We start from the raw sequence: 11,618 nt of genomic DNA on the forward strand, positions 1-11,618 counted from the left end.
TAGGCTAATCTAATAGCAATCCTTAAGGCCATAAATTAGAGTCCTGATGTGGCTCCTGTCTTGTGGCATGAGTGACTCTGCAGAAACCTGTTGCCTTGGAATGGCAGTTGTGGTCAGAACTCAAATAAGCCACTACTGTTTTATTAACTTCCAGTTAAACATGATGCTTAAATTTTGGTTTGTTTGTATACAGAAAAAAAATGTTAGGCTTTCAAAATAATGGACCACTACTTTTAGTATACAAAGTACTTATACTAAAATTTGTGGGGACTGCATACCAGTCTGAATAGTACTATTACCTGTGATCACCCTTTGTAAGTCTGTGGCCCTTGCTGTGGCCATTCACGCTGTTCAGGTCAACATAATTTTCAAAGTACTTGCTGCCTCATGAAAGTCACATTCAAGATGGTCCCTCATCTCAGCAGTAGATAATACACTGGTACAACTTTGATTCTCCTGTTCACTTGAAAAGAGAAAGCAAGGGAAGGGAAGTCCTGAGTTGCTTTGTCAAGAAAGATTATGAAACGTAATGGCTTGTTCAATGTATAGAGTGCACCCTTTCAAGGGCTACACGGAGCTCTCCTTTATATATGCTGATAAACTAATAGTTACAGCCATCTCTGTCTAGGTACCAAGTGCTCAATGGAGTTTCTTCGCTCGCCTTCCAATAGCTTGAGAAAGTTTCCAAGATCGATGTGCAGACTGTAAGTTTTGTGCCATTAGATAGTAGTAGTTTGATACTGTGTGTTGCCTGCAGAACAACAACAAGATTGCCATTAGCAGCATGAAGTCAGTAAGGTTAATTAACTGGTTGTCATGCAAATTGCTGGAAAACTGTTAGATGGGAGCAAGGAAGAGGTCTGGGACCTGTACACTTCCACTGTATTAATAGTTCTAAACACTAGCAAGAAAATATTTCGTTACCTTTAGTGAGCATAAGTGGCAGTACATCAATTATGTACTGCAAGACTAACTAGCAACAGAAGCATTTCTTGCAATATAATCTAATTCATTAAAATGAAAAACACTAGAACAATACACGGAGCTGGCAATTACAAAGAGCTTGAGATCAAGGTTTGTTTCATCATGGAAAAGATGAAAAGGCAACTGTAACACTAAAACTCACAGCAATTGGATACCGGAGCAGAAAATCATATGCAAGACTGTAAGGGCACCTCCAAAAAAAAGTTTATTTCACAATTATTCCAGTAGGTAACCTACAAACCAGCCAGTGACAGAACACATTGTATGCATCTACACATGCAGGAGAACTGGACCAAACTGCTTAGTGGAAGCAGTTCAACATCGCTGTTTAAAGCTTCAGTCAAGCATTTGAAACTGCTCTTGTTTTTACCCGAAAAGTTACAGCAATAAATGTCTTGCACCTATCTTTGTTGCTAAAATAGGACATAGTATTCAGGTTGTAAGTTCCCCTTTAACAAAAGGAAAATTTCTAACATAATAGGTGAAGATATTAATGTCACAATACAGATCTCAGTGAAGATAATAGAGGCATTTACCTGGTAGTGGTTCAATGAATTGACATTAGAAGTGATGTTTAGAAACTTACAGCAAAGAATTCCTGTTCCCATCCATTTAAGTATAATAGCTGTGTTTAAAAATGCCAGCAATACAGGTATCCACTGCTGTTATTGTGATAGCATAGTCTTAACTGCTAAGACAATGCTAGGGATGAAAAAGAAAGGCTGTGAAATTAGACAGCTCAGGGTAATAGTTTGTTCTGTCATGCTTTGTGATCTTCATTAGTAATCAGTGAGAACTGAGGTTGAGTGACAAAGACATTAGTACCAGTAGTTTTCTGGTCCGGGGTGAGAAAAAACTGCTGTTTGCATAGCAGCCCAACTTGCAGTTCATTGCAAACCCACAAGGTTTCACTAATCCACAATGCAGAGGTGAAGTTTTATAATGGCACAAGGATCTGCTGTAGCAGAGACAGCCTCAGTGAATAGGAGGGAAGAACCCTGTGATTCCGCATAATAATAATTTAAAGAAGCATGAGTTAACAAGCCTTTCTCACTCCAAACAGCAGGTTTTCTCCCCACAGATGCATGCAGGTATACACAAGGTAAGTGAACAACTACTTTACCTGGTTGATACTATCTTCAGTTACGAATGAGAGAAACTGTCATATCACTATCAGATGGGAGAACATTAGGAGCGAGACTTAGTGAACTTTCAATGGATATGATCATTAACTTAATACAAGATTTAACCTATAGTTATCTAGAAGCGGTCTCATTGGTAAAAATTGAATTTTTGGAATGATGTAGGACTTTAAGCCCTTACATCTTTGCAGATAAAAGTACTTAATGCTGAGCTCTCTGTAGAGAATTTTAGGTGCTTGACATTTAATTACTGAATACTTGATATCAAGTGTTTTAGGAGAGGAAGATGTTTAGGGAATTGCCCTGTGACAAGACTTCTGACCTTTAGTTTTTACTGTCTTAATACATCTAATTCAGAGTGACATAACCTTTTCAAACACAGAAGCCTACCACCTCATGGATTAACCAAGGTGTTGTATAAGAGGCTTCTGCATCCTCTAAACTTCTGAGTTATGGGTACTATGCACTATTTGTTAACATAATGCTACCTAATAAAAGGATTTTCTTATAAATTCACAGGCACCAATGACAGAGTCAATGCAATGGGGTTCTGCCCCCTCCCTCCCCTCCCCGCCTCGATTGGCACATCTTTTAAACAGAGGCAGCAAGGTACTGTTCTCACACAAGGTCAAAGGTAGGCTCTTGCTGGGAAAAATCTGACTTCCCCAGCAATAAACCCAGAGAGAGCATTTGACAGGTTGTAGAAGCTGCAGGTCCAACTACAGATGTAATCTGCACAGGTATCTTCAAGGAAAAAAAGGCTCTGCTACATTACAGCTGGGAAAGTTCTGCAACTATTCCTTATCCTGAGTTACAGGGATCACTTAGCCTGCAATTGGCAATGTCCAAGTGGGAGGTAGCCTGTTGCTAAAAGTTGAGGGACAGTTAGCAGCATTTACCTCTCCTCTTGCACAATGGCATCATCAAATGCCTGGAACATATGCTTCAATTGGTAAATCCCTGAGGAGACCAGCTGCAACTCACAGTCAAACTCTCCACAAACAGAATGGTTGTTACTAAAGATTAAACAGGACAGACTGACTAGGTGACACTACCTAAACCTCTGTCCCTGCAGTAACAACTCTAGTTACCTCCAGACTTCACCCAGAGAAGTTTAGGGCTGTAGCAGTCATGCTCTTAAGTCCACTCACCAACTGCTTCACATCTCCATTCATCCAAGACAGCTATCTTCCAATTCAAACAGCGGGTTCAGATTCACGAGGCTTGGATTCAGCTTCTCCTTTGACATTTCTCATGTGACTTTGACCAAAACAAAACCCTGTGTGTGCATTATGAAGTATTTCCCTAGCTCACATCCCTTTATCTAATTTGTGTTATGTCTTGAGGCAAGAATCTCTCTCCTCTCTATAGAGAGCTCAGCATAAGCATAGCTATTCCAGGTATCTTTGCAATACAAATAGTAACTTTGGGAAACTTAACTCTAAGTAGGAGTGAGATGCATTGACAGCATTTTTCTTTACCAGAAAGGCATCAGCAAAGAACTCGGGGTATGTCTCTAGTTTCTCAGCACCGGTCCCCATCAGAGACATGGTGTAAACTTACCCCACGGGAGAGTGATTTTTAAGAAGTTCTTGTCACAGCACAAAATTAAGTTGCATGTTTTAGCTTTATGCACTACTCAGTCCCTATCTGTACGGGGACCTGTAACTACTTTCTTAACTATTCCAACAGCACAGTCTTTCAGGGGAATAGGACAGCACCTTTGTATCTTGCCTTTCACCTTGCAAGATATTCTAATCACAGCAATAATAAAAAAGGAATAAGGTTTACAAAAGAACGTGGCTTACATCTTTCTGCTGGCAGAAGCAGGTGATGAATAAGGGCTCTTCAGTGCTGCTGCTCTTCTTGATCTCCGGAGAGAGACAGCATCTTTACCAAGCCAGGATGAGAAACCCATCCATTCTTTACGCTCTGACACTCTTGTTGGCCCAAGCAAGGGTCTTCTGCTAGATCTTGGGGTCCCTTTGGAACTGGCTGCTGGAGCAACACTCTTTTTATGGCAAGGGGTTCGAGGTGTAGTGCTTCTTGTCTTGGTAGAACAGGTTGCATAGTTGCTGCTGATGGATTCAGCTGGAAAGGTCACCATTGAGTGTACTGGGCTTTGGGAAGACTTCTGTATTTTCTGAAAAAATCGTTAAACAGACATGTTATGCTAAATGAACTCAGTCTAGAGTTTGGAACCAGAAAGACAAGGAAATTTGAGCTGAATCCCTAGTTTGCTTTCTCATGTCAGGTTTAGTCTAGCATGTATGCTTCTCAAACCTCTGTACCCATTTGCATTGGAGTCATGTGCTCCCCCAGTCCTTGGAACTCGTCAAGGACTTCAGCAGGCACTGGAACAAAGCTCCTGCTGCTCTTATGCAGGAAAGAGCCAGGCTCCCTAACATATAATTGAGTGGCTAAAAATCAGGTCTAGACCAAAGGGAAGTGCAAGCTCAAGTTTGCTACCCTGCTACAATCTAGCAGTTTTTGTCGGTCCAAATTTAGATTGACCATAATGAAGAACGAGCTAATAAATAGTATGGGTACAGGAAAAGGAGTTAAAAAAATCCAAAGAGCTGCACATTTCTCAAAAACCATTCTTTGCAAGGAATGGCAGTCTCTATTCACCTTCCTCCTTGTGAAGGCTGCTCTGCCATACATCATGACATACAGTAGGGGAAAAGCATTTATTTAGTAATAAAATGAAAGTTTGGATGAAACTACATCTCATATTTCTTCTTTTCACCTTCTTCCCTATTCTGCCAGATCCATAATTTGCCTGTCTATACTTTAGAAAGAATATTAAAGATTTTAGGAGTCAGTAGCTATGAGACAACCATTACATTGTGCAAGTGCATGGGATACACGCTCTGAAATACAGCATTCTGTACAGAGTCCAGAAAGCCTAAGCTTCACTGAAGTTGAAGCAAAAACTAAACTCTATCCACACTCCACCGCAAGGTACCTGGGACACTGTTCCGAAAGCATTTTTTGCTGTTCTTTTAATACTCTGAAGAGTTTGGCACTTCCGTCTTGCTTCCAGACTTTCCCAAGTTGGGGTCTTGTGAAAATTCAGATCTACATGCTTTAATGGTACTCGCTTTCTTAGAGACATGCGGATGGTATTGAGAGAACTCAAAGAAGCCCTTCTCTTGAATTTGTCAGGTACAGGGCTCTCATTCTCATCAAAGTCAGCTAGGAGCTGGTGTTTCCGCCAGGCCATCTTTGCCGTGACAGTTTGGAGTACAGATACCATCTTGTTCCTGTTCTTGGTCAGCCTTATTTCTAAAATGATCAAAATGAGAGCAAGAATTAGACAGAGTAAGGTATGGGACAGTGTGAAGAAGGAGATGTAGAAAGTGTTATACAATATATTCAGTTACATTTGCCTGAAACAACAAAACCAGAGCTGAGTAGACTTTTACTTGGAGGCTTGAAGGAGAACAGCATTGATTTCTACAGCTATTTAGGTCTGTGCATGTCCACGAAGAAGTCTTATACTGCATTTCCAGCACTGGACATCAGACCCGGTAAGCTGCGAGCCTCAAGCTTGTAAGGCAGAATACTCTGTAACTGCAAGTTTCTTGTTGGTGTCTCAGACTAAGGTCTCATATCCCAGATTTTTGCCTTCATTAATCAAAACAGCCTTCCACTGCCAGACAAGTTTACACAGATGATACTGTCTCATGCCTGAGTTGCTAGCTGAAGGCTCACACTTCAGTCACAGTTATGATTGTGGCTACATAAGTCCTGAAACAGACAGGATTGTTACTGGCAGAATACATTGTTGGGAAAGGCTAAAATACCTTCTATCTATATGGTATGCAACAATTTAAACATATATATGTATCTGTAGTTTAAACACTTCATTTTCACTAGCTATCAAGTTAGGATACTGCTAGCAAATTACTTTTAAAGAGCAATTGAAATACAAATGTATTTTAGCAATATGAATTGAGAGTGAATTAATTTTACTAATACTTCATTGAAGATTACTGTTAATAAAAAAAGCTGGGAGGTCTCTATCATCATTATACCACGTTAGAAAAGCCTATTGGTATTTTTTACTATCCGATCTCCCAAATTGTCTCCATCTCTCACAAATGTCCTTATTTCTGTCAGAAAGCAATAAGGCTTACTGAAATCTTTGGATCCAGAAGGTGTTTGAGATATTAATACCTTCAGTGCATTCCTGCACGTGGCAACAAGCGAAGGCTACTAATCGGGCAACCAGCCAGTTCTCTTACTAGCTCGCAGCTTATCCAGCTTCCTTTTGATGAACCGCTAACTGCTGTTGATTGATTTACGCTAGAAAATATTACGCTAGATTACGCTAGAAAATACTCGGGTGAAGTGCCCAGAAGGGAGCAGCTACTGTCCCAGGGTTACGGTTATCTGTTATCAAACTGGCATTGCACAATATGACGCGCTGCTCCAGTCACCATGGTGTCCCCCACGGCACAGGCAACCGGCAGCTTCTGCGCGGCCATGGCGGACAGGCCGCGGCCGGCGGGGCCCCGCGGCTTCCCCGGGCAGTTCGCGCTTCCGGCCGGCGTGCCCCGCGCCCGCTGCCGACAGCGGCGGCCCCGGCCGCCCACACGGCTGCGGCCTGGCTGACCGAGCCGGCTCTGCACCGCGGGAGCCGCGGCGGCGGCGTGGGGCGGACCCCGCCGACACAGGTATTCCTCCCGCCAGGGACGGCTGAAACGACACGGGCAAAAAGCGACGCCGAGGCCGGCTCAGGCCTCTCGCACGGCCGGGAAATGCGGGCCGCGGCCGGCCCGCTGCGGCGGCTGTACTCACCGGGGCCGGGCCGGACCGGGGTTGGGGTTGCGCCGCCGCCACCAGGAACCTCCTTGCGCGCCGCCGCCGCATTTGAACGGCGCCCCGCCCACTACGGCTCCCCGGATTGGCGCCGCTGCCGCGGCCCGCCCCCATTGGGTGTGCCGCTCGCACGCGTGGCGGCCGTGGCACGGCTCGGCGCCTGCGTGTCAGCTACGGCCGCGCAGGCGGAGTGGGGTGGCCGGGGCGGGCTCCGGCGGCGACGCTGCTCCCCCACGCCCCCGCAGCACCGCGTCCCCCATCGCCCCTCCGTGCACCGTAGCGCGGCCGCGGGGGCCGTAGGCCCGCAGATGGCGGCTGTGCCCGAACGCGGCAGCGCTGCTGCCTCCCACCTCTCCTCCTCCATCCCCCCTGCGGGCTCGGGGCCTGTGCGGAGCTGTGGCCTAGAGATCCAGCTCGGCAGGAGTCGCGGAAGGGCTCAGAGTCCGGGTTGCTCGGTTGGGTGGGTGTCTAAGCCACGGCTTCACTTTTGGTAATCGTGAGCCGATGCCTTGGAAGGTTTTTGTTGGCAGCTGGGGTAACTGCACAGTGTTGTACTGGAAACCATTTTGGGTGTCCTTTGTAGCAAACATGGGAGCACCAAAAGGCCGAGTGCAGAGAATGTGGGTTTGGTTTTTTTAATCCTACCCTAGAGGAAAGCAAGACATGCAAAACGTTTACCTTTAAAATGCTTCTACCTGAAAAATTGTGTTGGAAAGAGCTGTAGCAGCTTTTGTTTTTTTCCCCACAGGTTGTGTTTAGTTTCCCCCCCCACCAAGTTAGACTCCAAGCTGACAGCTGGAGAGACCTCTCTCGGACTGGAGCCCAGGGGAAGCCAACACAGTAACACTGCAGGATACCTCCTGAGTCCCACCACTGCCTTCCTGTAAACGTACTTTCTGTAAGTTTCCAGCAGCTATGGTTTAAAAAAAGCTCCACATGATGTTGTTGGAACCTCTTTGTATCCACACACTATAATATGTGTGAGTATAGCTCAATAAATATCCCTTATTGATAGATGTGCTTCTATGTATTTGAGCCCTACATGTTCTGCTTCCCATTGCCCATTGGCTTTATGGCTTCCAGATATTGCAGATGTGATATGCTTCTTCACCACCCCTCGCTGCCCTTCTCCATAGGGAAAGTTTCAGGCTCTTCTTGCTAGCAAACTGCAGCTTGAGCCACCATATTTTAAGATTTAGCTCAGAGCTTTGTCTGGACAGGCAAAATGGGGTCATTCATCTAAAGACCTAAATGACTGACAGTTCTGCAAAACAAAGAGCTCTTGGGGGGGCAGATAGGGATACTAAATACAAGAGGTGGAGTCAGGCGGTAATCAGATCCACATGCTCCATTTCTAAGGGTTATTTTGAGAGTTGTGGGTTTGGCTTGGCATGAGGTAATCCCTAAGAATAGACATGGTGCTAACTGAACAGACAGCTATACAGGCAGAGAGATAATGTGTGTGACAGAACTGTAGGCCAAAAGGGAAGCAGCAGGCTGGACCCAAACTGGACAGTCAGCCTGTCCTTTCATGCCTGTTTAGAAAATGAAAATAGAAATGTCTGAGCCTTTGTAGCTGTAAACAGAGTCTCAGGGATCTGCATGTTTTCATCATCTTATGGGGCCCCTGTTGTTTCCATCCATTTCAACTTTGTTACCCAACAGAACAGCACATGCAAAGGATTGTTTGGAGATGGGCATTATGTGCTTTTGAGTCGCATCATCTTGTGGTCCTGTCAGCCAATAAGCCTTGATTTTGGGGTAGACCTTAAGAAAATATCACTAGATGTTTTTCCAGTTTCCCCAAGAGCTAAGGAGTGATTTACCAAGTGGACATGAGAAGACACATGCACTATAGAGGTGGGAAGAAAATACATTCTGAATCTTTGCCTCTCTGCAAAGGTACTAACAAAACACTAGCTTTTCATGCCCTTTGGCTGTTTACAGAGCAAACTAATAACCTGATCTGTAAAAGGCCTCTTGAAAACAAGCACTTAACAGGCCAGTGGGATGTAGTTTGCATTTCACAGCTGAAGTTTGCGATTCATAGCCGAAAAGACAGAGGATGCATCACATCCCTTCTTGGCTGTTTATTGCTCAGCTGCTTGATCCACTTACCTGGTGGGTGAAAAGTGACAAGACAAGACAGGATGTACAGTTTGCACCTGGCTGGTAGATTGTGGCCTGTATTTCTCACTTCCTAAGGGACTACGAAACAAGCCTGCCTTTCCTTTTCACTTTCTTCACCATAGCCCAAATGATTTGGCTCGAGTCAGCTTTGTTCACTATTTGGTCTTACGTACATTCAGTTGTCATGACATCACAAGCAGTACCTCTTTTCTCTATGGCAATCGCTGAACTTTGCGGAGGGAGGGGTCAGAGGCAGAGAAAAATCTTGAACTCCGGAGAGAGACTACGAAAGCTGGAAGAGTGCACAGGGAGCTGAATACTTAACACAGCCTTGAGTGTGGAACTGGTAACTTCTTGCATTGTGGTTGTTTTTACTTAAGTGTTTTACCACTACACAGTTGGTCGTCTGACTCACCAGCGTTCTCCCTGTCCACTGGAGCACAATTGCTGAACATCCTGCTTGAATCAAGTGATGGAACAACTTATATTGCTTATTACTCTCAACAGGGATTGTACCTTAATCTATGGCAGGATACTACCTCACATGATTGTCATGGAACAGTATCCCAGAAGGATAAGAAAAATCATTTGCACTAGTTTTGCACCAGCAGTACTGTTCAAATGTGTGCAGCCCAAAGCACTGGATACTTTTAGACACTAGGCATCAGGCCACAAACCATTATCAACTACAGCTGATGGTAACCAAAGGTTTCTAGAGGCTGTGGCTGTTCTATCAGCAGTTGATACCATTTCACTGTTTAGCTAGACTGAAGGCCAAAAAGTTAAAAGATGTGTCCTGTGCTTGTACCGTGATTGTTCTTCACTCATTAGGGTTTTTTAATTTTGATTTAGGTTAGACTATAGTTTAGACCCAAGACCTTGTTTGACCCTGACAGCTTGAGTACAGAGGCAAGAAAGGATTGTTGGTTTTGAATATGAAGAAGCAAACTTTCGTCCTTTTACTTGGAAGCCTATTCTGTTGGGAATGGCAAGAAATCTACCCACAGCTTGCTTCATCTAGGTTTGGCTCAACACCCAGAAGAGAAGTGAAAAACTATCATCTTTTCAATGGAAGATGACAGAGAACCTGAACCGAGTGCCTGAGCGCTGGTAGATGTACCAGGTATCTGTCTGAGGCATGTCTTCCATTGGTCAGACAACAGATCTCATGCTGCCTTGGTCTGTAAAAAATTGAATTGGGTCATGCACTCGGGATCCCTCTGGAGAAGCAGAACCATCACATTCTATGGCCGACCATCAAGGGAAGACACATTGGAGTTGGAAAGTGCACTCTGGTATGTCAAGAAATTTGCCAAGTATTTGGAGCACCTGGAGATAAAGTTATGGACTCCTTACAATACTGCCTTTACCCAAAAATTTCAAGTGACTCTGAGAGGTCTTCTTTCACACCTGGTCAAGTGTAACAGTCGCCTAGTACCCCGAGCATTGAGTACCTGGCATTAGACCGCTTGATCTGGAAAAATGTGATCAGGGCTCAGTTTCTCAAGAACTTAGCTACCTTCCTGAAAAGAATGAGCAAACAGCTTGATTATCTCAACTTAAAAAGAGCAAGAGTAACCTTGGAAGAAGGCTGTGAGCTTCTGAATTCTCTGAGCTTCTTGACAAATAAAAGCTTTGTATCTGAAATCAATATTGAGGATTTCTTTGGTCTCCACCTTCCTGTAAAAGGAACCTTGCGCTTCCCAAAAATTCTTTGGCAGGAGATGATGTTTTCAGTTAGTTTGGAGTGAAAAAAATAAACCCTCAAGATTTTATTCAAAACCAAGGAATTTGGCTTCTCAGGATTCCTCATTAGTCACAGAGGCTTCTTATCATGAGCTTTAATGGGATGAGCTGGCTCCATTTATGTGAGAGACATGACTGTCATTTTTGCATACAGGTCAGGATTTACACAGCCCGACAAGAGACCAGTGAGGAGGATCAGCTGTTGTGCAGTATTTACAAGAAATTCAAATACCTGATTGACTCAGAGCTTAATTATTTTGTCATCACCTACCCAATGGTGTAAACCACAGGAAGACAGAAGAACACCCAGTGACATCTGAAATCAATGAACAGATCCTTTGGAGCGCATTAGTAAGGGATTTGAATCTTGACAGCAGTGCTTCTGAAAGGGAGACACCATTGCGGCAAGAGAAAGGCAAGGGACAATTTTACACTCCACATGTTAAAATGTTGGCCTTGGGAAACAGCCTCCTAAGTCTTCAGAATCATTTGTTCTTGCCCTTGCTTTGCTTTTCCTCACCAGAACCAAAGGAAGCAGCGAGCCCTTTTCCACCCTTACAGGCATCTCTAGGAAAAATAAGGCCCTCCTCTTTTTTCAGCATTTCTCATGGTAGAGCTTCAAACACCTTACCAATGAAGTCCACCTCGTCATTTCTATTTTACAAATAGGGAAACAGACATGGGGTGAGGAAGTGATTAGCCCAAAGACAGCCTTGGCTTGATCTTGATTCATATGCAGTCAGCTGCACTATCCAGTGTATCACCAGTCCCTACCTCCTGTTAAGTCTG

The 11,618-nt window shown here is 44.3% G+C and overlaps 1 protein-coding gene across 1 annotated transcript; it reads right to left on the bottom strand.

Moving 5' to 3' along the window:
* Positions 1-639: 639 nt before the first annotated feature.
* On the bottom strand, positions 640-5,451 carry PIMREG (PICALM interacting mitotic regulator; the record flags this gene model as incomplete). The annotated part of the gene is made up of 4 exons (XM_082493248.1): positions 5,095-5,451; positions 3,935-4,269; positions 3,026-3,142; positions 640-751 (listed from the first exon to the last, which is right to left on the bottom strand). The coding sequence occupies exons 1-4, from the start codon at positions 5,383-5,385 to the stop codon at positions 640-642; spliced, it is 855 nt and encodes a 284-aa protein (XP_082349374.1). The 5' UTR covers positions 5,386-5,451.
* Between the last annotated feature and the right edge of the window lie 6,167 nt (positions 5,452-11,618).

This window comes from Vanellus vanellus (genome assembly GCF_965231255.1).
Source record: "Vanellus vanellus genome assembly, chromosome: 19".
NCBI lineage: Eukaryota > Metazoa > Chordata > Aves > Charadriiformes > Charadriidae > Vanellus > Vanellus vanellus.